This window comes from Oncorhynchus tshawytscha, linkage group LG31 (genome assembly GCF_018296145.1).
Source record: "Oncorhynchus tshawytscha isolate Ot180627B linkage group LG31, Otsh_v2.0, whole genome shotgun sequence".
NCBI classification, from domain to species: Eukaryota; Metazoa; Chordata; class Actinopteri; order Salmoniformes; family Salmonidae; genus Oncorhynchus; species Oncorhynchus tshawytscha.
In genome coordinates this window covers 26,901,001-26,928,819 of record NC_056459.1, presented here as the reverse complement: position 1 = coordinate 26,928,819, position 27,819 = coordinate 26,901,001, and the positions used below count along the sequence as shown (strand labels likewise).

At 44.4% G+C, this 27,819-nt stretch overlaps 1 protein-coding gene across 1 annotated transcript in view; it reads left to right on the top strand.

Moving 5' to 3' along the window:
- LOC112240222 (adhesion G protein-coupled receptor B2-like) overlaps positions 1–27,819 on the top strand; it is a 199,434-nt gene that overhangs the window by 13,293 nt on the left and 158,322 nt on the right. Inside the window, exons 5-8 of the mRNA XM_042309838.1 lie at positions 316–462; positions 15,283–15,361; positions 16,500–16,602; positions 26,097–26,140. Of these exons, the coding sequence (XP_042165772.1) occupies positions 316–462; positions 15,283–15,361; positions 16,500–16,602; positions 26,097–26,140 (373 nt within the window). The remainder of the gene's footprint in view (positions 1–315; positions 463–15,282; positions 15,362–16,499; positions 16,603–26,096; positions 26,141–27,819) is intronic.

Below are 27,819 nucleotides of genomic sequence, written 5' to 3'. Positions count from 1 at the left end.
TATTTTGGGTGTTCGTCAACTCATGATTTTTATTTGTCTCCATAGAGATAACGATGTGTTTTGTCTCCATAGTGATAACAATATGTTTTGTCTCCATAGTGATAACAATATGTTTAGTCTCCATAGAGATAATGATATGTTTTGTCTCCATAGAGATAACAATATGTTTTATCTGCATAGAGATAACGGTATGTTTGGTCTCCATAGAGATAACAATATATTTTATCTGCATAGAGATAACGGTATGTTTTGTCTCCATAGAGATAACAATATGTTTTATCTCCATAGAGATAACGGTATGTTTTGTCTCCATAGTGATTACAATACAGCGAGAGCCCGTGACAGCGGTCTCCAGTGACATCAACTTCCCCATGAAGGGCAGGAGGGGAATGAAGGACTGGGCTCGTTCCGCCGAAGACAAACTCTACATCCCCAAAGAGGTCTTCACCCTAACCTCTGAAGGTAAGATGGTCTTCATCATCATGTCATCATCATGACATCATCTTCATCAACATCATAATCACATGCCTCATAGTGAAATATGGCTTCATACATCCTCTAAAGACTTCCCCTGACCTCACCACACTGATCTCAAGATGTCCTGACAAGGTGAATAATGCAGGTGATCATAACTTTAACCTCTGAACAGAGAAAGCCTGATGTGTAACAGGTTGACCTAGACCCATCACCTTATTGAATACTAGTTTCTGATTGGCTTGAAGGGCATTCTAGGGCATGCATTATTTCCCTATAGCGCACAGTATATTTGCACGGTAGAATTCAATGGCTATAGTTCATTTGTTACATGTTGTAGGTTTGAGCTGCTTCTAGTATACTGGCTATCTAGTATCTAATAAATCTGCTAGTTTCTTCAGTGGATGTTGAACACATTTCTACCAACAAATGTGTTAAATTATAGCAATTGTATAAAAGGGATGATCAACTCGGGGCTCTATGTGTTTTCTGTAATATAATGCAACTCTGCTAGCGCGTCATGGAACACACCTTCCATGCCATTCATTATTTTCCATAGAACGCAGAGAGCCCCTTGTTGATTATCCCTTACGTTTATCATTGGAACAATTGTCTCACGTCCTACTTTGAACGCCACTTCAAATTGATCTGCACTTCTTACAGTCAAACTGTATTCCCACAAGATATCCCTTCGAATTTCCACGTATTATGGATGCACGTCTATTTTTTACAAATTAATTCCTCATGGTTACAGGGTTAATTCCTCATGGTTACAGGGTTAATTCCTCATGGTTACAGGGTTAATTCCTCATGGTTACAGGGTTAATTCCTCATAGTTATAGGGTTAATTCCTCATGGTTACAGGGTTAATTCCTCATGGTTACAGGGTTAATTCCTCATGGTTACAGGGTTAATTCCTCATGGTTACAGGGTTAATTCCTCATGGTTACAGGGTTAATTCCTCAGGTTAATTCATCATGGGTTAATTCCTCATGGTTACAGGGTTAATTCCACTCATTAATTCATCATGGCTTTAATTCATTGTTACACAGGGGTTAATTCATCATGTTAGGGTTAATTCCTCATGGTTACAGGGTTAATTCCTCATGGTTACAGGGTTAATTCCACTTGGTTACAGAGTTAATTCATCATGGTTACAGGGTTAATTCCACTTGGTTACAGAGTTAATTCATCATGGTTACAAGGTTAATTCCTCATAGTTACAGGGTTAATTCATCATGGTTACAGGGTTAATTCCACTTGGTTACAGAGTTAATTCATCATGGTTATAGGGTAAATTCCTCATGGTTACAGGGTTAATTCCACTTGGTTACAGAGTTAATTCATCATGGCTACAGGGTTAATTCATCATGGTTACAGGGTTAATTCCTCATGGTTACAGGGTTAATTCCTCATGGTTATAGGGTTAATTCCGTGTGGTTACAGGGTTAATTCCACTTGGTTACAGGGTTAATTCCACTTGGTTACAGGGTTAATTCCACTTGGTTACAGGGTTAATTCCTCATGGTTACAGGGTTAATTCCTCATGGTTACAGGGTTAATTCCACTTGGTTACAGGGTTAATTCCTCATGGTTACAGGGTTGATTCCTCATGGTTACAAGGTTAATTCCTCATGGTTACAGGGTTAATTCCACTTGGTTACAGAGTTAATTCCTCATGGTTACAGGGTTAATTCCTCATGGTTACAGGGTTAATTCCTCATGGTTACAGGGTTAATTCCTCATGGTTACAGGGTTAATTCCTCATGGTTACAGGGTTAATTCCACATGGTTACAGGGTAAAACAGAAACAACTCAAAGGTTAACAGTTTAGCCATTAATTCCGTGTGGTTAAGGTTGGGGCTATGGTTTGGTGAAGGTTTCAAATGAAATAATGTAAAGACTCACTATTACCATCAAGTAGCCTTGCTAGAGCTGTGTGAACTGTGGTGGCGCAGTGCTCTCAGCAGTGCATTGTGAACTGTTGTGGCGCAGTGCTCTGAGCAATGCATTGTGAACTGTGGTGGCGCAGTTCTCTGAGCAGTGAATTGTGGACTGTGGTGGCGCAGTGCTCTGAGCAATGCATTGTGAACTGTTGTGGCGCAGTGCTCTGAGCAATGCATTGTGAACTGTTGTGGCGCAGTGCTCTGAGCAGTGCATTGTGAACTGTTGTGGCGCAGTGCTCTGAGCAGTGCATTGTGGCTTGTGGTGGCGCAGTGCTCTGAGCAGTGCATTGTGAACTGTGGTGGCGCAGTGCTCTGAGCAGTGCATTGTGAACTGGGGTGGCGCAGTTCTCTGAGCAATGCATTGTGAACTGTTGTGGCGCAGTGCTCTGAGCAGTGCATTGTGAACTGTGGTGGCGCAGTGCTCTGAGCAGTGCATTGTGAACTGTTGTGGCGCAGTGCTCTGAGCAGTGCATTGTGGACTGTGGTGGCACAGTGCTCTGAACAGTGGTCGTCATTAGGACCTTTTCAAATGTCCAAAATCTAAGTATTTTTCTTGCGATTAGGCTAATATTCCCATGCAATACTTTGCAGAGAGGTAGGTAGGTAGGTAGGTAGGGAGGGAGGGAGGGAGGGAGGGAGGGAGGGAGGGAGGGACGGACAGACAGACAGACATGCTATGAGACTCGAAATTGAGCTCAGGGTAATCATATTTCCATATATAATCCTTGAGATGCTTCTACAACTTAATTGGTCATGATTTGGAAAGGCACACACCTGTCTAAATTAGGTCACACAGTTGACAGTGCATGTCAGAGCAAAAACCAAGCCATGAGGTCAAAGGAATTGTCCGTAGAGCGCCGAGACAGGATTGTGTCAAGGCACAGATCTGGGGAAGGGTCCAAAAACATTTCTGCAGCATTGAAGACTCTTCCTAGAGCTGGCCGCCCCGCCAAACTGAGCCATCGGGGGAGAAGGGCCTTGGTCGGGGAGGTGACCAAAGAGCTGATGGTCACTCTGACAGAGCTCAGAGTTCCTCTGTGGAGATGGGAGAAGCTTCCAGAAGGACAACCATCTCTGCAGCATGAGATTCAACTCTTTGGCCTGAATGCCAAGCGTCACGTCTAGAGGAAACCTGGCACCATCCCTACGGTGAAGCATGCTGGGGTGGCAGCATCATCCTGTGGGGGTGTTTTTCAGAGGCAGGGAGATTAGTCAGGATCAAGACAAAGATGAATGGATCAAAGTACAGAGAGATCCTTGATGAAAAGCGCTTAGGACCTCAGCGAAGATTCACCTTCCAACAGGACATCAACCCTGAGCACACAGCCATGACAACGCAGGAGTGGCTTCGGGACAAGTTTCTGAATGTCCTTGAGTGGCCCAGCCAGAGCCCAGACATGAACCCGATCTTACATCTCTGGATAGACCTTAAAGTAGCTATGAAGCAACGCTCCCCATCCAACCTGACAGAGCTTGAAAGAATCTGCAGAGAAGAATGGGAGAAACTCCCCAAATGCAGATGTGCCAAGCTTGTAACATCATAGACGACTCGGTGCTGTAATTGTTTTCAAAGGCGCTTCAACAAAGTACTGAGTGAAGGGTCTAAAAACATGTTCAAATTCTCTATTTCAGTTTCAAAGATTTTATAAATTAGCAAATATTTCTAAAAAGCAGAGTTTACTTTGTCCTTCAGAGGTATTGTGTGTAGATTGATGAGAGGAAAACAACTATTTAATCAATCAATTTTAGAAAAAGGCTGTAATGTAACAAAATGTGGAAAAAGAGGTCTGAATACTTTCTGAAAGCACTGTAGATAGACAGATAGACAGAGATAGAGAGACATAGAGAGACATAGAGAAAGAGATTAGTATGTCTCTGTTGCTGATCCTGACCTATATAATAACACATGCCCCACAGGAAAGTACACACACACTGACTTCCTGTGTGCCCCCTGTCATCCCCATGAAAGGTTAGCCTGGTGTCAGACGGTGTCTGGCGTCTCTGTCTGGCTCTGAGGACACAGCTATTCTCTCTCACTCTCTGGCTCTCTCCTACTCTCCTACTCTCACCCTCTCTCTCTATCTGCCTCTCTTTCTCGCTCTTTCCTTCCTGCCCTCTCTCTCTGCTACACCCTCTCTCTCCTTCATCCCTTGTCTATCCCTCATCCCCTCTCTCACACCCTCATTGGCTCTCTCTCTACCTCATCCTCTCTCTCTCTATCCCTCATTCCTTTTCTCTTACCCTCATCCTCTCTCTCTCTGCCACACCCTCTCTCTCTCATCCCCTCTCTATCTCCCTCATCCCCTCACTTTCTCCCTCATCCGCTCTCTCTCCCTCATCCCCTCTCTCTCTCCCTCATCCCTCACTCTCTCACTAATCCCCTCTCTCTCTCCTTCATCCCCACTCTCTCTCTCCCTCATCCCCTGTATCTCCCTCATTCCCTCTCTCTCTCCCTCATCCCCTCACTCTCTCCCTCATCCCGCACTCTCTCACTCATCCCCTCTCTCTTGCCTTCATCCCCTCTCTCTCTCCCTCATCCCCTCTCCCTCATCCCTCACTCTCTCACTCATGCCCCCTCTCTCCTTCATCCCCACTCTCTCTCCCTCATCCCCTATATCTCCCTCATTCCCTCTCTCTCTCCCTTCTCGCTCTTTCCTTCCTGCCCTCTCTCTCTGCTACACCCTCTCTCACCCTCCTTCATCCCTTGTCTATCCCTTCCTCCCCTCTCTCTGCTACACCCTCATCCCTGGCTCTCCCTCATCCCCTACCCCTCATCCCCTCTCATCCCCTCTATCCCTCATCCCTTTTCTCTTACCCTCATCCTCTCTCTCTCTGCCACACCCTCTCTCTCTCATCCCCTCTCTATCTCCCTCATCCCCTCACTTTCTCCCTCATCCGCTCTCTCTCCCTCATCCCCTCTCTCTCTCCCTCATCCCTCACTCTCTCACTAATCCCCTCTCTCTCTCCTTCATCCCCACTCTCTCTCTCCCTCATCCCCTGTATCTCCCTCATTCCCTCTCTCTCTCCCTCATCCCCTCACTCTCTCCCTCATCCCGCACTCTCTCACTCATCCCCTCTCTCTTGCCTTCATCCCCTCTCTCTCTCCCTCATCCCCTCTCCCTCATCCCTCACTCTCTCACTCATGCCCCCTCTCTCCTTCATCCCCACTCTCTCTCCCTCATCCCCTATATCTCCCTCATTCCCTCTCTCTCTCCCTTATCCACTCTCTCTCCCTCATCCCCTCTCTCTCTCCCTCATCCCCTCTCTCTCTCCCTCATCCCCACTCTCTCTCCTTCATCCCCTCTCTATCTCTCCTTCATCCCCTCTCTCTCTCCCTTCATCCCCTCTCTATCTCCCCTTCATCCCCCTCTCTCTCCCTCATTCCTCACTCTCTCCTCATCCCCCTCTCTCTCTCCCTCATCTCATCTATCTCCCTCATCCATTCTCTCCCTCCCTCTCCCCTCTCTCTCCCCTTATCCATCTCTCTCCCTCATCCCCTGTCTCTCCCTCATTCTCTCTCTTTCTCCCTTATCCCCTCTCTCTCCCTCATCCCCCTCTCTCTCCCTCATCCCCTCTCTCTCTGCCGCACCCACTCTCTCTCTCCCTCATCTTCTCTCTCTCTCCCTCATCCTCTCTCTCTCTCCCTCATCCCTTCTCTCTCTCCTTCATCCCCTCTCTCTCTCCCTCATCCCCTGTCTCTCCCTCGTTCCCTCTCTTTCTCCCTTATCCCCCTCTCTCTCCCTCATCCCCTCTCTCTCTCCCTCATCTCTCTCCCTCATCCCCTCTCTCTCTGCCGCACCCTCTCCCTCTCTCCCTCATCCCCTCTCTCACCCTCATCCATTCTCTCTCTCCCTCACCCTCTCTCTCTCCCTTATCCACTCTCTCTCCCTCATCCCCTCTCTCTCTGCCCCTCACCCCTCTCTCTCTCCCTCATCCCCTCTCTCTCTCTCTCCCTCCCCCTTCTCTCTCCCTCATCCCTTCTCTCTCCCATTCTCATCCCTTCTCCACTCTCTCCCTCATCCCCTCTCTCACCCTCATCCATTCTCTCTCTCCCTCACCCTCTCTCTCTCCCTCATCCCTTCTCTCTCCCTCATCCCTTCTCTCTCTCCTTCATCCCCTCTCTCTCTCCCTCATCCCCTGTCTCTCTCCCTCATCCCCTGTATCTACCTCATTCCCTCTCTTTTTCCCTTATCCCCTCTCTCCCTCATCCCCCTCTCTCTCCCTCATCCCCCTCTCTCTCTCCCTCATCCCCCTCTCTCTCCCTCATCCCCTCTCTCTCTCTCCCTCATCTCTCTTCCTCATCCCCTCTCTCTCTGCCGCACCCTCTCTCTCTCTCCATCATCCCCTCTCTCTCCCTCATCCCCTCTCTCCCTCATCCCCCCTCTCCCTGACAGAGCCTGTGTCTCCCTCCATAGTCACAGTCATGACTAAAGAATTGTAGCGGTTGGAGGTCAGTGGCTCCATTGACTGGCAGTGCAGAGAGCTCATTGTGACCAGTGATCTGATGTTTATCAAAGTGTTTGGTTCGTTTAACCTGTTACCAAAGCCATTCTCCCACAGACAGTCCCACTGATAGGCTCAATAGGATTGAGAATTGCACACATGCGCACACACACGCGCATTAGTTTATACGCACACACAGCACACAACACACAACACACATCACACACACACACTGGCCAATGATAGGCTCATGACTCGCTCCACAGCCCAATGCCTGGCTTGTTCACTGATCCATGAGATGACACTGACCCAGAGGTATAGACTGGTTAGGACACTCCTAGATGGCATATACACAGATACTGTAGATCCATGCACTAGTTCTATGACACACAGACACACACATTCACATTCAACCTCATGAGACACAATGATCCAATGACAGCCCAGAAGGTCAGAGCTTAATAAAGAAATGGATACATGACATGGTCTATTCATTTATACACAGTACTAAAACACAACCTATTACACCGTTGACCCTTAACGTACATCTGCAACAGATATCAATGGCATTTTGCCAATGTCTTAGATATAACTGGCTTTCATGGATGCGTTTAGAATTGCATCTCAATCTGTATATGCTCTAGTTTGATAGGCCAGTCTCAAGATCACGTTTAGTCATTTTCTATTTCATTTGGCAGCTAACGGTTAGCTAACACTCATTTAAATGCTAGTTAATAGTTAGCAAAGACTCATTTACACGCTAGCTAATGGTTAGCCATCACTCGTTTAAACTCTAGTTAATGGTTAGCAAAGACTAATTTACACGCTAGCTAACGGTTAGCCAACACTCATTTAAACACTTTAAAAATAATGGGTGTGACCAAATTATATTAGAGGAAAATGTATTGATTAAAGTTTGTGTGACTGAATGGACTTCTGGTCTCAATCAGGATGTCTGTAATGAGTTTGTGGTCTGGTCAAGTGTAGGAGTGTCACCCCTCGCTCTCAAGCAGACACTTTCACCCACAATATAACGGGGCATCTCATTTGCATGTTCATGCACACTGCCTTCAATTAGGATCCATCACAGTGACTGCTCTTCGTCGTTGACTTTGATCATTTCTCTCTCTCTCTCTCTCTCTCTCTCTCTCTCTCTCTCTCTCTCTCTCTCTCTCTCACTCTCTGTTAGATCTCATCCCTCTGCCTGAGTATTTTCCCTCCTTTATTTTCTCTCTCTCCCTCCCTCTCTCTCCATCCTTGCTTCTCTGACTCTCTCTCTCTCCTCAATCCCTACCTACCTTCCTCCTCCAGACAGGGTGACATTTAAAGAGAAACTCTCTCTCTGGGATCAACTCTCCATCTCTCTCTCTCGCTCTCTGTTAGATTTTGGATGACTCATCCCGTGTGCCTGAGTATTTTCCCTCCTTTATTTTTCTTTCTACTCCCTCCCTCACTCCTCCATCCTTGCTTCCCTGACTAATTTCCCCCTTCCTCAATCCCTACCTACCTTCCTTACCTCCAGACAGGGTGACATTTAAAGAGAAACACGACACTCTCTCTGGGAGAGATCAACTCTCTGCAACACACTGCTCCAGGGAGAGAGGGATGGAGGGAGAGAAATAGAAGGGGGAAGCAGAGGAAGCACAGAGTAGAAAGAGAGTCTTTGGCCTGTTGAGTAGAAAGAGAGTCTTTGGCCTGTTGAGTAGAAAGAGAGTCTTTGGCCTGTTGAGTAGAAAGAGAGTGTTTGGCCTGTTGAGTAGAAAGAGAGTGTTTGGCCTGTTGAGTAGAAAGAGAGTCTTTGGCCTGTTGAGTAGAAAGAGAGTCTTTGGCCTGTTGAGAAAGAGAGTCTTTGGCCTGTTGAGTAGAAAGAGAGTCTTTGGCCTGTTGAGTCTTTGGCCTGTTGAGTAGAAAGAGTCTTTGGCCTGTTGAGTAGTCTTTGGCCTGTTGAGTAGAAAGAGAGTCTTTGGCCTGTTGAGTAGAAAGAGAGTCTTTGGCCTGTTGAGTAGAAAGAGTCTTTGGCCTGTTGAGTAGTCTTTGGCCTGTTGAGTAGAAAGAGAGTCTTTGGCCTGTTGAGTCTCTTTGGCCTGTTGAGTAGAAAGAGAGTCTTTGGCCTGTTGAGTAGAAAGAGAGTCTTTGGCCTGTTGAGTAGAAAGAGAGTCTTTGGCCTGTTGTTCTTTGGCCTGTTGAGTAGAAAGAGAGTCTTTGGCCCGTTGAGTAGAAAGAGAGTCTTTGGCCTGTTGGAAGGGGTGAAATACTTGCTTTGGTAATGTAAACATGTTTCCCATTCCAATAAAGCCCCTTAAATTGAACTGAATTGAATTGAATAGCGAGGGAACAAAGAATTTGGAGAAAAAAGTTTTGAAAAGGAAAAGCAAGGAGGTAGTTGGAAATGGAAAGAGAGGGTTGAGGAGGAAGGAAGTCTAGACGGATGAGGGGAGAATGACATGTGGTCTCAGTACAAGAGGCTATTTATCTTTCCCCTTTCACTTCTAAATGTCAATCTCTATCTTTTGGTTTTCAATTCCTCTCAGCTGGTTTGTGAACCTTTAACTGTTTCCCATGCTTGTTCAATGAACCATAAACAATTAATGAACATGCACCTGTGGAACGGTCGTTAAGACACCAACAGTTTACAAATGGTAGGCAATTACGGTCACAGTTATGAAAACTTAGGACACTAAAGAGGCCTTTCTACTGACTCTGAAAAACACCAAAAGAAAGATGCCTGGGGTCCCTGCTCATCTGTGTGAACGTGCCTTAGGCATGTTGCAAGGAGGCATGAGGACTGCAGATGTGGCCAGGGAAATAAATTGCAATGTCCTTCCTGTGAGACTCCTAAGACAGCACTACAGGGAGACAGGATGGACAGCTGACTGTCCTCACAGTGGCAGACCACGTGTAACAACACCTGCACAGGATCGGTACGTCCGAACATCACACTTGCGGGACAGGTGCAGGATGCAACAGCAACTGCCCGAGTTGCACCAGGAATGCACAATCCCTTCATCAGTGCTCAGACTGTACGCAATAGGCTGAGAGAGGCTGGACTGAGGGCTTGTAGGCCTGTTGTAAGGCAGGTCCTCACCAGACATCACCGGCAACAAAGTCGCCTATGGGCACAAACCCACCGTCTCTGGACCAGACAGGACTGGCAAAAAGTGCTCTTCACTGACGAGTCGCTGTTTTGTCTCACCAGGGGTCATGGTCGGATTCGCGTTTATCGTCGAAGGAATGACCGCTACACTGAGACCTGTACCCTGGAGCGGGATCGATTTGGAGGTGGAGAGTCTGTCATGGTCTGGGGCAGTGTGTCTCAGCATCATCCGACTGAGCTTGTTGTCATTGCAGGCAATCTAAAATGCTGTGCATTACAGGGAAGACATCCTCCTCCCTCATGTGGTACCCTTCCTGCAGGCTCATCCTGACATGACCCTCCAGCATGACGATGCCACCAGCCATACTGCTCGTTCTGTGCGTGATTTCCTGCAAGACAGGAATGTCAGTGTTCTGCCATGGCCAGCGAAGAGCCCGGATCTCAATCCCATCGAGCATGTCTGGGACCTGTTGGATCAGAGGGTGAGGGCTAGGGCCATTCCCCCCCAGAAATGACCGGGAACTGGCAGGTGCCTTGGTGGAAGAGTGGGGTAACACATTATTCCATTTCTGTTAGTCACATGTCTTTGGAACTTGTTCAGTTTATGTCTCAGTTGTTGAATCTTGTCATGTTCATGCAAATATTTACACTTGTTAAGTTTGCTGACAATATACGCAGCTGACAGTGAGAGGACGTTTCTTTTTTTTGCTGAGTTTATTTTCATGGGATGGTGTGTGTAGACATTATGGACAGTATATGAATAGAAAAGGTGTGTACAGCAGTAGTTAAATAGGATGGTGTGTATAGGCAGTAGTTATATAGGATGGTTTGTATAGGCAGTAGTTAAATATGATGGTGTATAGACATTAGTTTTATATGATGGTGTGTACAGCAGTAGTTATATATGATGGTGTGTATAGACAGCGGTTATATATGATGGTGTGTATAGACAGTGTAGACAGTAGTTATATAGGATGGTGTGTATAGACAGTAGTTATATATGGTGGTGTGTATAGACATTAGTTTTATATGATGGTGTGTACAGCAGTAGTTATATATGATGGTGTGTATAGACAGCGGTTATATATGATGGTGTGTATAGACAGTTGTTATATATGGTGGTGTGTATAGGCAGTAGTTAAATATGATGGTGTGTATAGACATTAGTTTTATATGATGGTGTGTACAGCAGTAGTTATATATGATGGTGTGTATAGACAGTTGTTATATATGGTGGTGTGTATAGGCAGTAGTTAAATATGATGGTGTGTATAGACATTAGTTTTATATGACGGTGTGTACAGCAGTAGTTATATATGATGGTGTGTATAGACAGCGGTTATATATGATGGTGTGTATAGACAGTTGTTATATATGATGGTGTGTATAGACAGTGTAGACAGTAGTTATATAGGATGGTGTGTCTAGACAGTAGTTATATATGGTGGTGTGTATAGACAGCGGTTATATATGATGGTGTGTATAGACAGTTGTTATATAGGATGGTGTGTATAGACAGTAGTTATAAAGGATGGTGTGTGTAGACAGTAGTTATATATGATGGTGTGTATAGACAGTAGTTATATATGATGGTGTGTATCGACAGTGGTTATATATGGTGGTGTGTATAGACAATAGTTTTATATGATGGTGTGTATAGACAGTTGTTATATAGGATGGTGTGTATAGACAGTATAGACAGTAGTTATATATGATGGTGTGTATAGACAGTATAGACAGTAGTTATATATGATGGTGTGTACAGCAGTAGTTATATATGATGGTGTGCATAGACAGTGGTTATATATGATGGTGTGTATAGACAGCAGTTATATAGAATGGTGTGTATAGACAGCAGTTATATATGGTGGTGTGTATAGACAGTGGTTATATATGGTGGTGTGTATAGACAGTAGTTATATATGATGGTGTGTATAGACAGTGGTTATATATGATGGTGTGTATAGACAGTAGTTATATATGATGGTGTGTATAGACAGTGGTTATATATGGTGGTGTGTATAAACAGTGGTTATATATGGTGGTGTGTATAGGCAGTGGTTATATATGGTGGTGTGTATAGACAGTGGTTATATATGGTGGTGTGTATAGACAGTGGTTATAGGATGGTGTGTATTTACAGTGGTTATATATGATGGTGTATATAGACAGTGGTTATATATGATGGTGTGTATAGACAGTGGTTATATATGGTGGTGTGTATAGACAGTGGTTATATATGGTGGTGTGTATAGACAGTATAGACAGTAGTTATATATGGTGGTGTGCATAGACAGTGGTTATATATGATGGTGTGTATAGACAGCAGTTATATAGAATGTTGTGTATAGACAGCGGTTATATATGGTGGTGTGTATAGACAGTGGTTATATATGGTGGTGTGTATAGACAGTATAGACAGTAGTTATATATGATGGTGTGTATAGACAGTAGTTATATATGGTGTTGTGTATAGACAGTGGTTATATATGGTGGTGTGTATAGACAGTATAGACAGTAGTTATATATGATGGTGTGTATAGACAGTATAGACAGTAGTTATATATGATGGTGTGTATAGACAGTAGTTATATATGATGGTGTGTATAGACCGTGGTTATATATGGTGGTGTGTATAGACAGTAGTTATATATGATGGTGTGTATATACAGCAGTTATATAGAATGGTGTGTATAGACAGCGGTTATATATGGTGGTGTGTATAGACAGTGGTTATATATGGTGGTGTGTATAGACAGTAGTTATATATGATGGTGTGTATATACAGCAGTTATATAGAATGGTGTGTATAGACAGTGGTTATATATGGTGGTGTGTATAGACAGTGGTTATATATGGTGGTGTGTATAGACAGTAGTTATATATGGTGGTGTGTATAGACAGTGGTTATATATGGTGGTGTGTATAGACAGTGGTTATATATGGTGGTGTGTATAGACAGTGGTTATATATGGTGGTGTGTATAGACAGTGGTTATATATGGTGGTGTGTATAGACAGTAGTTATATATGGTGGTGTGTATAGACAGTGGTTATATATGGTGGTGTGTATAGACAGTGGTTATATATGGTGGTGTGTATAGACAGTAGTTATATATGGTGGTGTGTATAGACAGTGGTTATATATGATGGTGTGTATAGACAGTGGTTATATATGGTGGTGTGTATAGACAGTGGTTATATATGGTGGTGTGTATAGACAGTGGTGGAAAATGTACCCGATTGTCATACTTGAGTAAGAGTAAAGATACTTTAATCGAAAATGACTCAAGTAAAAGTGAACGACACCCAGTAAAATTATACTTAATTAAATGTATTTGGTTTTAAGTATACTTGAGTATCAAAAGTAAAAGTATGAACCATTTCAAATTCTTTATATTAATCAGACCAGATGGTACAATTTTGTATTTAAAAGATTTCCAGGGGCAAACTCCAACACTCACACATCATTTACAAACAAAGCATTTGTGTTTAGTGAGTCCACCAGATCAGAGGCAGTAGGGATGACCAGGGATGTTCTCTGTTTAGTGAGTCCAACAGATCAGAGGCAGCAGGGATGACCAGGGATGTTCTCTGTTTAGTGAGTCCAGCAGACCACAGCAGTAGGGATGACCAGGGATGTTCTCTGTTTAGTGAGTCCAGCAGACCAGAGCAGTAGGGATGACCAGGGATGTTCTCTGTTTAGTGAGTCCACCAGATCAGAGGCAGTAGGGATGACCAGGGATGTTCTCTGTTTAGTGAGTCCAGCAGACCAGAGGCAGTAGGGATGACCAGGGATGTTCTCTGTTTAGTGAGTCCACCAGATCAGAGGCAGTAGGGATGACCAGGGATGTTCTCTGTTTAGTGAGTCTACCAGATCAGAGGCAGTAGGGATGACCAGGGATGTTCTCTGTTTAGTGAGTCTACCAGATCAGAGGCAGTAGGGATGACCAGGGATATTCTCTGTTTAGTGAGTCCACCAGATCAGAGGCAGTAGGGATGACCAGGGATGTTCTCTGTTTAGTGAGTCTACCAGATCAGAGGCAGTAGGGATGACCAGGGATGTTCTCTGTTTAGTGAGTCCAGCAGACCAGAGGCAGTAGGGATGACCAGGGATGTTCTCTGTTTAGTGAGTCCACCAGATCAGAGGCAGTAGGGATGACCAGGGATGTTCTCTGTTTAGTGAGTCCACCAGATCAGAGGCAGTAGGGATGACCAGGGATGTTCTCTGTTTAGTGAGTCTACCAGATCAGAGGCAGTAGGGATGACCAGGGATATTCTCTGTTTAGTGAGTCCACCAGATCAGAGGCAGTAGGGATGACCAGGGATGTTCTCTGTTTAGTGAGTCTACCAGATCAGAGGCAGTAGGGATGACCAGGGATGTTCTCTGTTTAGTGAGTCCAACAGACCAGAGCAGTAGGGATGACCAGGGATGTTCTCTGTTTAGTGAGTCCAACAGACCAGAGCAGTAGGGATGACCAGGGAGGTTCTCTGTTTAGTGAGTCCAACAGACCAGAGCAGTAGGGATGACCAGGGAGGTTCTCTGTTTAGTGTGTCCAGCAGACCAGAGCAGTAGTGATGACCAGGGAGGTTCTCTGTTTAGTGAGTCCAGCAGACCAGAGCAGTAGGGATGACCAGGGATGTTCTCTGTTTAGTGAGTCCAACAGACCAGAGCAGTAGGGATGACCAGGGATGTTCTCTGTTTAGTGAGTCCAACAGACCAGAGCAGTAGGGATGACCAGGGATGTTCTCTGTTTAGTGAGTCCAACAGACCAGAGCAGTAGGGATGACCAGGGAGGTTCTCTGTTTAGTGAGTCCAACAGACCAGAGCAGTAGGGATGACCAGGGAGGTTCTCTGTTTAGTGTGTCCAGCAGACCAGAGCAGTAGTGATGACCAGGGAGGTTCTCTTGATAAGGGTGTGAATTAGAACATATTCCTGTTCTCCTAAGCATTCAAAACATAAGGAATACTTGTTGGTGTCAGGATACATGTATGGAGTAGAAAGTACATTATTTTCTTCAGGAATGTAGTGAAGTAAAAGTAAAAGTTGTCAAATATATAAATTGTAACGTAAAGTGCAGATAAAAAAACAACAACTTAACTAGTACTTTCAAGTACTTTTACCTATGCACATTATGGACAGTATATGAATAGAACAGTAGGCCTCGACTAGAATACAGTGTACACATATTAACCTTTAACCTTCTTCCTGGACAGGTGATCTGCTGTTTGGACTGTAGCCTTTGGGCCTGCGTGGGATAAGTACCACTCATGTATTTCCTCAATTCAATTTATATTAATAACTATTATGTTTGTGTCTTTCAGAAACAGAAACGGAGACCTCCTATTTTGTCATCGGAGCCATCCTTTATCGAACCTTAGGAGTCATCCTTCCTGCCCCCAAGTAAGTATGTTTCCTATTCCATTAAAAAGTGTTCTCTCTCTCATCCATCATTCTTCATCTCTAAAGCCTTAAACCTTGCCATCGCAGATTATCCCTCTACCGCTAGCACTTCCTGGAATTCCCTACTCCTGCTGATCCAATTATATGGGAACTACCGGAGAATTGGGAAGAGTTTATCATTCAGGAGGGCTTAACTATCCCGGTCAGACTGATCCTTTCTAACGCTATGGTGACAAACAGATGGTAGTGCTTTGGTGTCAGGTCTTTCCATGTCATGGTTATTAGGATTATATATGGAATTATACACTTTCATCACTAAAGATGTGTGACAGCCATCAATCCTGAGAAATGACCGAAGATCCATTGCTTTTTTATTTCTACCTTCCCTCTCTATTGGTAATCTTTCCCTAGATGTTATTCTGTCAGCTATTCCTCTCTTCATTCCTTGCTCCCATTCTCCATTTTTTTATTACATTTTTAAATATTTTATTTAACCTTTATTTAAGAAGGCAAGTCAGTTAAGAATAAATTATTATTTTCAATGACGGCCTACACTGGGCCAAACCCGGACGATGCTGGGCCAATTTGACACCGCCCTCCGGGACTCCCGGTTGTGATACGTTTGTTTCTTAATGGTCCTGGCCCTAATACTCAATTCTGGTGATATTACTCAGGTCTGGTGATATTACTGTCTGGTGATATTACTCAGGTCTGGTGATATTACTCAGGTTGGGTGATATTACTAAATTCTGGTGATTATTACTCAGATCTGGTGATATTACTCAGTCTGGTGATATTACTCAGATCTGGTGATATTACTCAGGTCTGGTGATATTACTCATGTCTGGTGATATTACTCAGGTCTGGTGATATTACTTTTGACCAGGTCCCATAGTTCCATAATCTCTCTCTTTTCTCTCTCTTTTCTCTCTTTTCTCTCTTTTCTCTCTCTCTCTCTCTCTTTTCTTTCTCTCTCTCTCTCTCTTTTCTTTCTCTCTCTCTCTCTTTTCTTTCTCTCTCTCTCTCTTTTCTTTCTCTCTCTCTCTTTTCTTTCTCTCTCCCTCCCTTTTCTCTCTCTCTCTCTCTCTCTCTCTCTCTCTCTCTCTCTCTCTCTCTCTCTCTCTCTCTCTCTCTTTAGAGCCCCTGCTGTGATCAACTCTAAGATTCTGACGGTGACGGTCCGACCAGAACCCAAACCCAGTGAACCCATGGTGGTTGTAGAGCTGTCCCCACTGCTTAATGTGAGTATAACATGAATTAGACTGGTAATGATGTGTCAGAGCCTTATAATGATGTGTCATAGCCTTATAATGATGTGTCATAGCCTTATAATGATGTGTCTTAGCCTGGTAATGATGTGTCATAGCCTTGTAATGATGTGTCATAGCCTGGTAATGATGTGTCATAGCCTTATAATGATGTGTCATAGCCCTGTAATGATGTGTCATAGCCTGATAATGATGTGTCATAGCCTGATAATGATGTGTCATAGCCTGATAATAATGTGTCATAGCCTGGTAATAATGTGTCATAGCCTTGTAATGATGTGTCATAGCCTGATAATGATGTGTCATAGCCTGATAATGATGTGTCATAGCCTGGTAATGATGTGTCATATTATGTGTCATAGCCTGATAATGATGTGTCATAGCCTGGTAATGATGTGTCATAGCCTGGTAATGATGTGTCATAGCCTGAAAATGATGTGGCATAGCCTGAAAATGATGTGTCATAGCCTGAAAATGATGTGTCATAGCTTGATAATGATGTGTCATAGCCTGGTAATGATGTGTCATAGACTTATAATGATGTGTCATAGCCTGATAATGATGTGTCATATGATGTGTCATAGCCTGATAATGATGTGTCATAGCCTTATAATGATGTGTCATATAATGTGTCATGGCCTTATAAGGATGTGTCATAGCCTGATAATGATGTGTCATAGCCTTATAATGATGTGTCATATGATGTGTCATAGCCTTATAATGATGTGTATCAGCCTGAGTGTTACAGTACTCCTTCACATCCTTGTCTGTGGCTTTTCAATTGGAACAGTACTGGAGAGTTTAATGAAAGACTGTCCTGCAACAATGAGCCACTGTAGATGGTTGGTTGACCTTACAGCACATTGAACCACTGTAGATGGTTGGTTGACCTTACAGCACATTGAACTACTGTAGATGGTTGGTTGACCTTACAGCACATTGAACCACTGTAGATGGTTGGTTGACCTTACAGCACATTGAACTACTGTAGACGGTTGACCTTACAGCACATTGAACTACTGTAGATGGTTGGTTGACCTTACAGCACATTGAACCACTGTAGATGGTTGGTTGACCTTACAGCACATTGAACCACTGTAGATGGTTGGTTGACCTTACAGCACATTGAACCACTGCAGATGGTTGGTTGACCTTACAGCACATTGAACCACTGCAGATGGTTGGTTGACCTTACAGCACATTGAACCACTGTAGATGGTTGGTTGACCTTACAGCACATTGAACCACTGTAGACGGTTGGTTGACCTTACAGCACATTGAACCACTGTAGATGGTTGGTTGACCGTACAGCACATTGAACCACTGTAGATGGTTGGTTGACCTTACAGCACATTGAACCACTGTAGATGGTTGGTTGACCTTACAGCACATTGAACCACTGTAGATGGTTGGTTGACCTTACAGCACATTGAACCACTGTAGATGGTTGGTTGACCTTACAGCACATTGAACCACTGTAGATGGTTGGTTGACCTTACAGCACATTGAACTACTGTAGATGGTTGGTTGACCTTACAGCACATTGAACCACTGTAGATGGTTGGTTGACCTTACAGCACATTGAACCACTGTAGATGGTTGGTTGACCTTACAGCACATTGAACCACTGTAGACGGTTGACCTTACAGCACATTGAACAACTGTAGACGGTTGACCTTACAGCACATTGAACAACTGTAGACGGTTGATCTTACAGCACATTGAACCACTGTAGATGGTTGGTTGACCTTACAGCACATTGAACCACTGTAGACGGTTGGTTGACCTTACAGCACATTGAACCACTGTAGATGGTTGGTTGACCTTACAGCACATTGAACCACTGTAGATGGTTGGTTGACCTTACAGCACATTGAACCACTGTAGATGGTTGGTTGACCTTACAGCACATTGAACCACTGTAGATGGTTGGTTGACCTTACAGCACATTGAACCACTGTAGATGGTTGGTTGACCTTACAGCACATTGAACCACTGTAGACAGTTGACCTTACAGCACATTGAACCACTGTAGATGGTTGGTTGACCTTACAGCACATTGAACCACTGTAGATGGTTGGTTGACCTTACAGCACATTGAACCACTGTAGATGGTTGGTTGACCTTACAGCACATTGAACCACTGTAGACGGTTGGTTGACCTTACAGCACATTGAACCACTGTAGACGGTTGACCTTACAGCACATTGAACCACTGTAGATGGTTGGTTGACCTTTCAGCACATTGAACCACTGTAGATGGTTGGTTGACCTTACAGCACATTAAACCACTGTAGATGGTTGGTTGACCTTTCAGCACATTGAACCACTGTAGATGGTTGGTTGACCTTACAGCACATTGAACCACTGTAGATGGTTGGTTGACCTTATAGCACATTGAACCACTGTAGACAGTTGACCTTACAGCACATTGAACCACTGTAGATGGTTGGTTGACCTTACAGCACATTGAACCACTGTAGATGGTTGGTTGACCTTACAGCACATTGAACCACTGTAGATGGTTGGTTGACCTTACAGCACATTGAACCACTGTAGACAGTTGACCTTACAGCACATTGAACCACTGTAGATGGTTGGTTGACCTTACAGCACATTGAACCACTGTAGATGGTTGGTTGACCTTACAGCACATTAAACCACTGTAGATGGTTGGTTGACCTTTCAGCACATTGAACCACTGTAGATGGTTGGTTGACCTTTCAGCACATTGAACCACTGTAGATGGTTGGTTGACCTTACAGCACATTGAACCACTGTAGATGGTTGGTTGACCTTACAGCACATTGAACCACTGTAGATGGTTGGTTGACCTTACAGCACATTGAACCACTGTAGATGGTTGGTTGACCTTACAGCACATTGAACCACTGTAGATGGTTGGTTGACCTTTCAGCACATTGATCCACTGTAGATGGTTGGTTGACCTTACAGCACATTGAACCACTGTAGATGGTTGGTTGACCTTACAGCACATTGAACCACTGTAGATGGTTGGTTGACCTTACAGCACATTGATCCACTGTAGATGGTTGGTTGACCTTACAGCACATTGAACCACTGTAGATGGTTGGTTGACCTTACAGCACATTGAACCACTGTAGATGGTTGGTTGACCTTACAGCACATTGATCCACTGTAGATGGTTGGTTGACCTTACAGCACATTGAACCACTGTAGATGGTTGGTTGACCTTTCAGCACATTGAACCACTGTAGATGGTTGGTTGACCTTTCAGCACATTGAACCACTGTAGATGGTTGGTTGACCTTACAGCACATTGAACCACTGTAGATGGTTGGTTGACCTTACAGCACATTAAACCACTGTAGATGGTTGGTTGACCTTACAGCACATTGAACCACTGTAGATGGTTGGTTGACCTTACAGCACATTGAACCACTGTAGATGGTTGGTTGACCTTACAGCACATTGATCCACTGTAGATGGTTGGTTGACCTTACAGCACATTGAACCACTGTAGATGGTTGGTTGACCTTTCAGCACATTGAACCACTGTAGATGGTTGGTTGACCTTTCAGCACATTGAACCACTGTAGATGGTTGGTTGACCTTACAGCACATTGAACCACTGTAGATGGTTGGTTGACCTTTCAGCACATTGAACCACTGTAGATGGTTGGTTGACCTTACAGCACATTGAACCACTGTAGATGGTTGGTTGACCTTTCAGCACATTGAACCACTGTAGATGGTTGGTTGACCTTTCAGCACATTGAACCACTGTAGATGGTTGGTTGACCTTTCAGCACATTGAACCACTGTAGATGGTTGGTTGACCTTTCAGCACATTGAACCACTGTAGATGGTTGGTTGACCTTTCAGCACATTGAACCACTGTAGATGGTTGGTTGACCTTACAGCACATTAAACCACTGTAGATGGTTGGTTGACCTTTCAGCACATTGAACCACTGTAGATGGTTGGTTGACCTTTCAGCACATTGAACCACTGTAGATGGTTGGTTGACCTTTCAGCACATTGAACCACTGTAGATGGTTGGTTGACCTTACAGCACATTGAACCACTGTAGATGGTTGGTTGACCTTACAGCACATTGAACCACTGTAGATGGTTGGTTGACCTTACAGCACATTGAACCACTGTAGATGGTTGGTTGACCTTTCAGCACATTGATCCACTGTAGATGGTTGGTTGACCTTACAGCACATTGAACCACTGTAGATGGTTGGTTGACCTTACAGCACATTGAACCACTGTAGATGGTTGGTTGACCTTACAGCACATTGATCCACTGTAGATGGTTGGTTGACCTTACAGCACATTGAACCACTGTAGATGGTTGGTTGACCTTACAGCACATTGAACCACTGTAGATGGTTGGTTGACCTTACAGCACATTGATCCACTGTAGATGGTTGGTTGACCTTACAGCACATTGAACCACTGTAGATGGTTGGTTGACCTTTCAGCACATTGAACCACTGTAGATGGTTGGTTGACCTTTCAGCACATTGAACCACTGTAGATGGTTGGTTGACCTTACAGCACATTGAACCACTGTAGATGGTTGGTTGACCTTACAGCACATTAAACCACTGTAGATGGTTGGTTGACCTTACAGCACATTGAACCACTGTAGATGGTTGGTTGACCTTACAGCACATTGAACCACTGTAGATGGTTGGTTGACCTTACAGCACATTGATCCACTGTAGATGGTTGGTTGACCTTTCAGCACATTGAACCACTGTAGATGGTTGGTTGACCTTTCAGCACATTGAACCACTGTAGATGGTTGGTTGACCTTTCAGCACATTGAACCACTGTAGATGGTTGGTTGACCTTACAGCACATTGAACCACTGTAGATGGTTGGTTGACCTTTCAGCACATTGAACCACTGTAGATGGTTGGTTGACCTTTCAGCACATTGAACCACTGTAGATGGTTGGTTGACCTTACAGCACATTAAACCACTGTAGATGGTTGGTTGACCTTTCAGCACATTGAACCACTGTAGATGGTTGGTTGACCTTACAGCACATTAAACCACTGTAGATGGTTGGTTGACCTTTCAGCACATTGAACCACTGTAGATGGTTGGTTGACCTTACAACTCAGTACACCACTGTAGACTACTTGGTAATCTGGTGGTCTGCAGCTGTTGGGGGGATGACCTTGGCCAAGGGGCAGCAGGTTAGAGGTTAGAGCGTTGGACTAGTAACCGAAAGGTTGCAAGACTGAAACCCAGAGCTGACAAGGTACAAATCTGTCGTTCTGCCCCTGAACAAGGCAGTTAACCCACTGTTCCCCGGTAGGCTGTCATTGTGAATAAGAATGTGTTCTTAACTGACTTGCCTAGTTAAATAAAAACAAGTATATATTTTAAGGTGTGTGTGTGTGTGTGTGTGTGTGTGTGTGTGTGTGTGTGTGTGTGTGTGTGTGTGTGTGTGTGTGAGTCCTGCCCTGCAGCTGTTGGTGGGTAGTGACTGAAGTAGCGCCATGGCGACAGATGTTGGCAGAGGGGAGGAGGAGGAGAGTGTTGGGGTTCCTGTACCAAACATTGTTCTTACAGTGAAGACATATTTTCCCAACTGTCAATACACCTTCCCAATGACGGCTAGTGAGCGTGTGTGTGTGTCCGTGTGTGTGTGTTTGTGTGTGTGTGTTTGTGTGTGTGTGTGCGGGTGCGTGTGCGTCTGTGTGTGGGCGCATGTGTGTGAGTGGGTGAGTGACTATAAAGATGTAGGTTTATGAATACTACATATAAAGACTATATCCACAGATATTAGTATTTAGTCTTCTGGAAGGTAGCCTATTGGTGGAGCAGAAAGCATCATTATATGATGTCTGTGCTAAAGACAGAGGCAGACAGCGTGGGAGTACCCTTTTGTCAGTCACAATGGAACTAACGTTAGCATACGGCTAGCCCGTCTGACTGGTGATTGATGGCTGAATGCTAGCAGACGCCGCTATGCCACGTAGCATCGGAGGCTAATGCGCTCTGAGGGACTTGTGATGTAGATGACACCGTTGTGTGAGTGAGCTGCAACGTAGAGCTGTCATCTCATGCAAACTCTGGTTCACAACGTGATGCATCACTCCTTCTGTCGTTATGGAAATCATCTTCCTGACAAGAAGGGGACAGGTGGAAGTGAGGGTCCCACCGCAATGTGCACTATACAGTCAGGACAGATGGACTATACTATGACCTTGACCAGGGAGGGAGCGATAGAGAGGAAGTGAGGGAACGAGGGAGGAAGGAAGGAAGGAAGGTAGAAACTTAGGGGGCATCTCAATTCAGGCTGCATCACATCCAGCCGTGATTGGGAGTCCCATAGGGTGGTGCACCATTGGCCCAGGGTTGTCTGCGTTTGGCCGGGGTAGGCCGTCATTGGAAATAAGAATTTGTTCTTTAACTGACTTGCCTAGTTAAATAAAGGTTTAAAATAATAATAATAATAAAAGTAGTCTAAACTCTTCTTTCCGTTCCAATAAAAGGAGATTTGAATGACCAAGAGGCGTAACAGCTCTACAGTTTGGTCCTGTACATCCATTATAAACAGCAGGGCAACATTCTGGGGCCCACACTGCTCTGGTCAAAATGAATGGACTAAATGGCTCTCTGTTTAGTGCACTATATAGGGAATAGGGTGTCACTTGGAACATATGCCTGGGCAACATCCTCAGTCCCCATACACAACAAAATGAGGGTTCTTTGAGAATGGAGGAACCATAATGACTTTTTTTTATTTTTACCTTTGACCTCTTCAAGGGTTCTTTGGGAAGAGAGGAACAATAATGACTCAGTTTAACCTTTGACCTCTTCAAGGGTTCTTTGGGAAGAGAGGAACCATAATGATTCAGTTTAACCTTTGACCTCTTCAAGGGTTCTTTGGGAAGGGAGGAACCATAATGACTCAGTTTAACCTTTGACCTCTTCAAGAGTTATTTGCTCTTTAGTGATAATTCAAATGTAAAGGATGCGGCTCATTGGAGCATTTTGGGACGTGGTTTGCTCACAGCTCTTTATGTGCAACTGTGAGTGGGAGTCCCGTGTGGCTCAGTTGGTAGAGCATGCCAGGGTTGTGGGTTTGTGTCCCACGTTTGATGGGACCTGTACGAAAAGGTACAAGTCACTCTGGATAAGAGCGTCTGATGAATTACAATTTTTTTTAAACCTTTAAATAAAAAATGTAACTTCATTGCAGTTTTTCTAATGTGTTGTATTATGCAATTCCATATTCTGCATATGACTATGCATTCAATGGTGTCTTGTGAAACACTCACATTTGGCCTTGTGTAAATGGAGAACGGTTGACTGAATCAGTCAGTGGTTCTTCTCTCCTCAGGGACCCCCCAGCTGTTCCAGAGGTAGCTCATTTGATTCAACTTGTCAATTAAGACAATCATAACACCTATTGAATTTGAACAGTATAATATAGCTGACCAAAATAAATAGAATATAAAACCCTGTATGGTTCTTTAAAAGGATCAACAAAGAACCTTTAAGATTGAGACAGGTTCTTTATAGAACCGTTCTCCATAAAGGTTCTATAAAGAACCATAAAAAGGGTGCTATATAGCCCCCCTAATGTTAGTTTTTTACCACAGTGGAATCCTATTCCATACGTAACCTGTTTTAATGGTTACAAACCACAGAACCTCTATCTATTGTAGAACAGTTTTTTTTTTAGACAAGGGAGGAGTAGGTAGTGTGCAGGGGACCAGTGTAATAATGTCCTCCACCACCAGAGGGAGACTCCCCTTCATTAACAGATGGGCCTCAATGGGAAGCTTGAATTATTCATGGTCACAATATAACGACTGATAGATGGTCATAGAGAGGCACCCTTCCTCCGCTACCTCCCCAGAGATGGCTTAGCTGAAACGGAAAGGGCTATGATTTCATTTTTTTCACTGGAGGACAAGGAATTTCTGCATTTAGATGCTAAAAGTGTGGTCGTCTCTGTATCTGAGTAAAGTTAATAGGTTTATTCGTACACTGCAACCAACCATCTTTTCTCTGATAGGATTGGCTCTCCTGATTGTCTGAATTAAGTCAATGATTAGTTTAATGGTCGTGGTAATGCTTGGCTGGAAAAGAGAGCTACCTCATCAGGTCATAGACTGGACTGGACTCTCCTAAAATCCAAATAACTGTTGGTTGATTCGTCCTCAGTAGAATTAAACACATTGAGACCTATAGATTGAGTGGAACAAGTTCAGATGATTCAATTAGACCAGAGCAATCGATTCACTTATCATGCCGATCACTGGTGGGGTGAGCGTGGATGAATCAATTGGAGTGAATCGACTCACTGATCGATTCCCTGATTGAGTCGTGGAAAATCATCCTCAGTAATGCTATATGCACCACTAAGCTTTGATTAGCCAATCAAAGGCCGTTTTACTCTGTGGAATTGGCTTTGTCTCAAGTGAATCGATGGATTAGGAGTGAGTCTGCAGAATGGGCTGCTTGTCTAGACTTTGAGTAGAGCAATTTGTGTTTAGATTTAGAGACTGTCCGGGTATCTCTCTCCCTCCCTCTCTCTGTCTCTCTGTCTCTCTCTCTCTCTCTCCCTCCTTCCCTCTCTCTGTCTCTCTCTCTCTCTTTCTCTCTTTCTCTCTCTCTCTCTCTCTCTCTCTCTCTCTCTCTCTCTCTCTCTCTCTCTCTCTCTCTATCAATCAATCAATCAATCAAATGCATTTATTCAGCTATTTTTACATCAGTCGATGTCACAAAGTGCTGTACAGAAACCCAGCCTAAAACACTGTGGCTAGGAAAAACTCCATAGAAAGGCCAGAACCTAGGAAGAAACGTAGAGAGGAACCGGGCTATGAGGGGTGGCCAGTCCTCTTCTGGCTGTGCCCGGTGGAGATTATACCAGAACATGGCCAAGATGTTCAAATGTTCATAGACGACCAGCAGGGTCAGATAATAATAATAATAATCACAATAATAATCTCTCTCCCCCCTCTCTCTCTCTGTCTCTCTGTCCCCCTCTCTCTACTCTCTCTCTCTCTGTTCTCTCTCTCTCTCTCTCTCTGTCCTCTCTCTCTCTCCCTCACTCTCTCTCTCCCCCTCTCTCTCTCAGTCTCTCTGTCCCCCTCTCTCTCTCTCTCTCTCTCTCTCTCCTCTCTCTCTCTCTCTCTCTCTCTCTCTCTCTTTCTCTCTGTCTTTATATCTCCTCTCTTTTTCGTTCTTTATTGTCGACACACAATCTCTGTCCCCTCCAGCAGTAGCTGTTTCACTGTCTGTCCTCCGGCAAATACATGTTCTCCCTCCCTTGTCTTGTACTTTCTCTTCCTATGTCTGTCTGTTTACCTCTTCTTCCATCCTCCACACACCTTCACTTGTTTTCCTCAGGCAGTGAACAGTTTCTCACTTCCGTTTCCCAACTCCCCCTCTCCTCTGGTAGTAACAGTTCATATTTTCTTGTCGTTTTTTGTCTCTTCCAGGGCACCTCAGATCCTCAGTGTGTTGTCTGGGACTATGGGAACCTGTAAGTCACTTTTATTCTCTACACACAGACACACACGCCTGTGTGCACGGACGCACTCACACACACTTATGCACGCGCACACATACACACAAACTCTCAAATACATACAATCAATCTGCATGCTCTTTGCTTTTTGTTATCAAATCAAATGTATTTGTCACATACACATGGTGAGCAGATGTTAATGCCAGTGTAGCGAAATGCTTGTGCTTCTAGTTCCGACAATGCAGTAATAACCAACAAGTAATCTAACCTAACAATTCCAAAACTACTACCTGATACACACAAGTGTAAAGGTATATAAATATAAAGATATATGAATGAGTGATGGTACAGAACGGCATAGGCAAGATGCAGTAGATGGTATCGAGTACAGTATATATGTATGAGATAAGTAATGTAGGGTATGTAAACAAAGTTGCTTAGTTTAAAGTGGCTAGTGATACATGTATTACATAAAGATACAGTAGATGATATAGAGTACAGCATACACATATACATATGAGATGAAAAATGTAGGGTATGTAAACATTATATTAAGTGGCTAGTAGCATTGTTTAAATTGGCTAGTGATATATTTTACAACAATTCCCATCAATTCACATTATTAAAGTGGCTGGAGTTGAGTCAGTATGTTGGCGGCAGCCACTCAATGTTAGTGGTGGCTGTTTAACAGTCTGATGGCCTTGAGATAGAAGCTGTTTTTCAGTCTCTCGGTCCCTGCTTTGATGCACCTGTACTGACCTCGCCTTCTGGATGATAGCGGGGTGAACAGGCAGTGGCTCGGGTGGTGGTTGTCCTTGATAATCTTTATGGCCTTCCTGTGACATCGGGTGGGGTAGGTGTCCTGGAGGGCAGGTAGTTTGCCCCCGGTGATGCGTTGTGCAGACCTCACTACCCTCTGGAGAGCCTTGCGGTTGTGGGCGGAGTAGTTGCCGTACCAGGCGGTGATACAGCCCGACAGGATGCTCTCAATTGTGCATCTGTAGAAGTTTGTGAGTGCTTTTGGTGAGAAGCCGAATTTCTTCAGCCTCCTGAGGTTGAAGAGGCGCTGCTGCACCTTCTTCACAACGTTGTCTGTGTGGGTGGACCAATTCAGTGTGTCCGTGATGTGTACGCCGAGGAACTTAAAACTTACTACCCTCTCCACTACTGTCCCATTGATGTGGATTGGGGGGTGCTCCCTCTGCTGTTTCCTGAAGTCCACAATCATCTCCTTTGTTTTGTTGACATTGAGTGTGAGGTTATTTTACTGACACCACACTCCGAGGGCCCTCACCTCCTCCCTGCAGGCCGTCTCGTCGTTGTTGGTAATCAAGCCTACCACTGTAGTGTCGTCCTCAAACTTGATGATTGAGTTGGAGGCGTGCATGGCCACGCAGTCGTGAGTGAACAGGGAGTACAGGAGAGGGCTCAGAACGCACCCTTGTGGGGCCCCAGTGTTGAGGATCAGCGGGTTGGAGATGTTGTTACCTACCCTCACCACCTGGGGGCGGCACATCAGGAAGTCCAGTACCTAGTTGCACAGGGCAGGGTCGAGATCCAGGGTCTCGAGCTTGATGACAAGTTTGGAGGGTACTATGGTGTTAAATGCTGAGCTGTAGTCGATGAACAGCATTCTCACATAGGTATTCCTCTTGTCCAGATGGGTTAGGGCAGTGTGCAGTGTGGTTGAGATT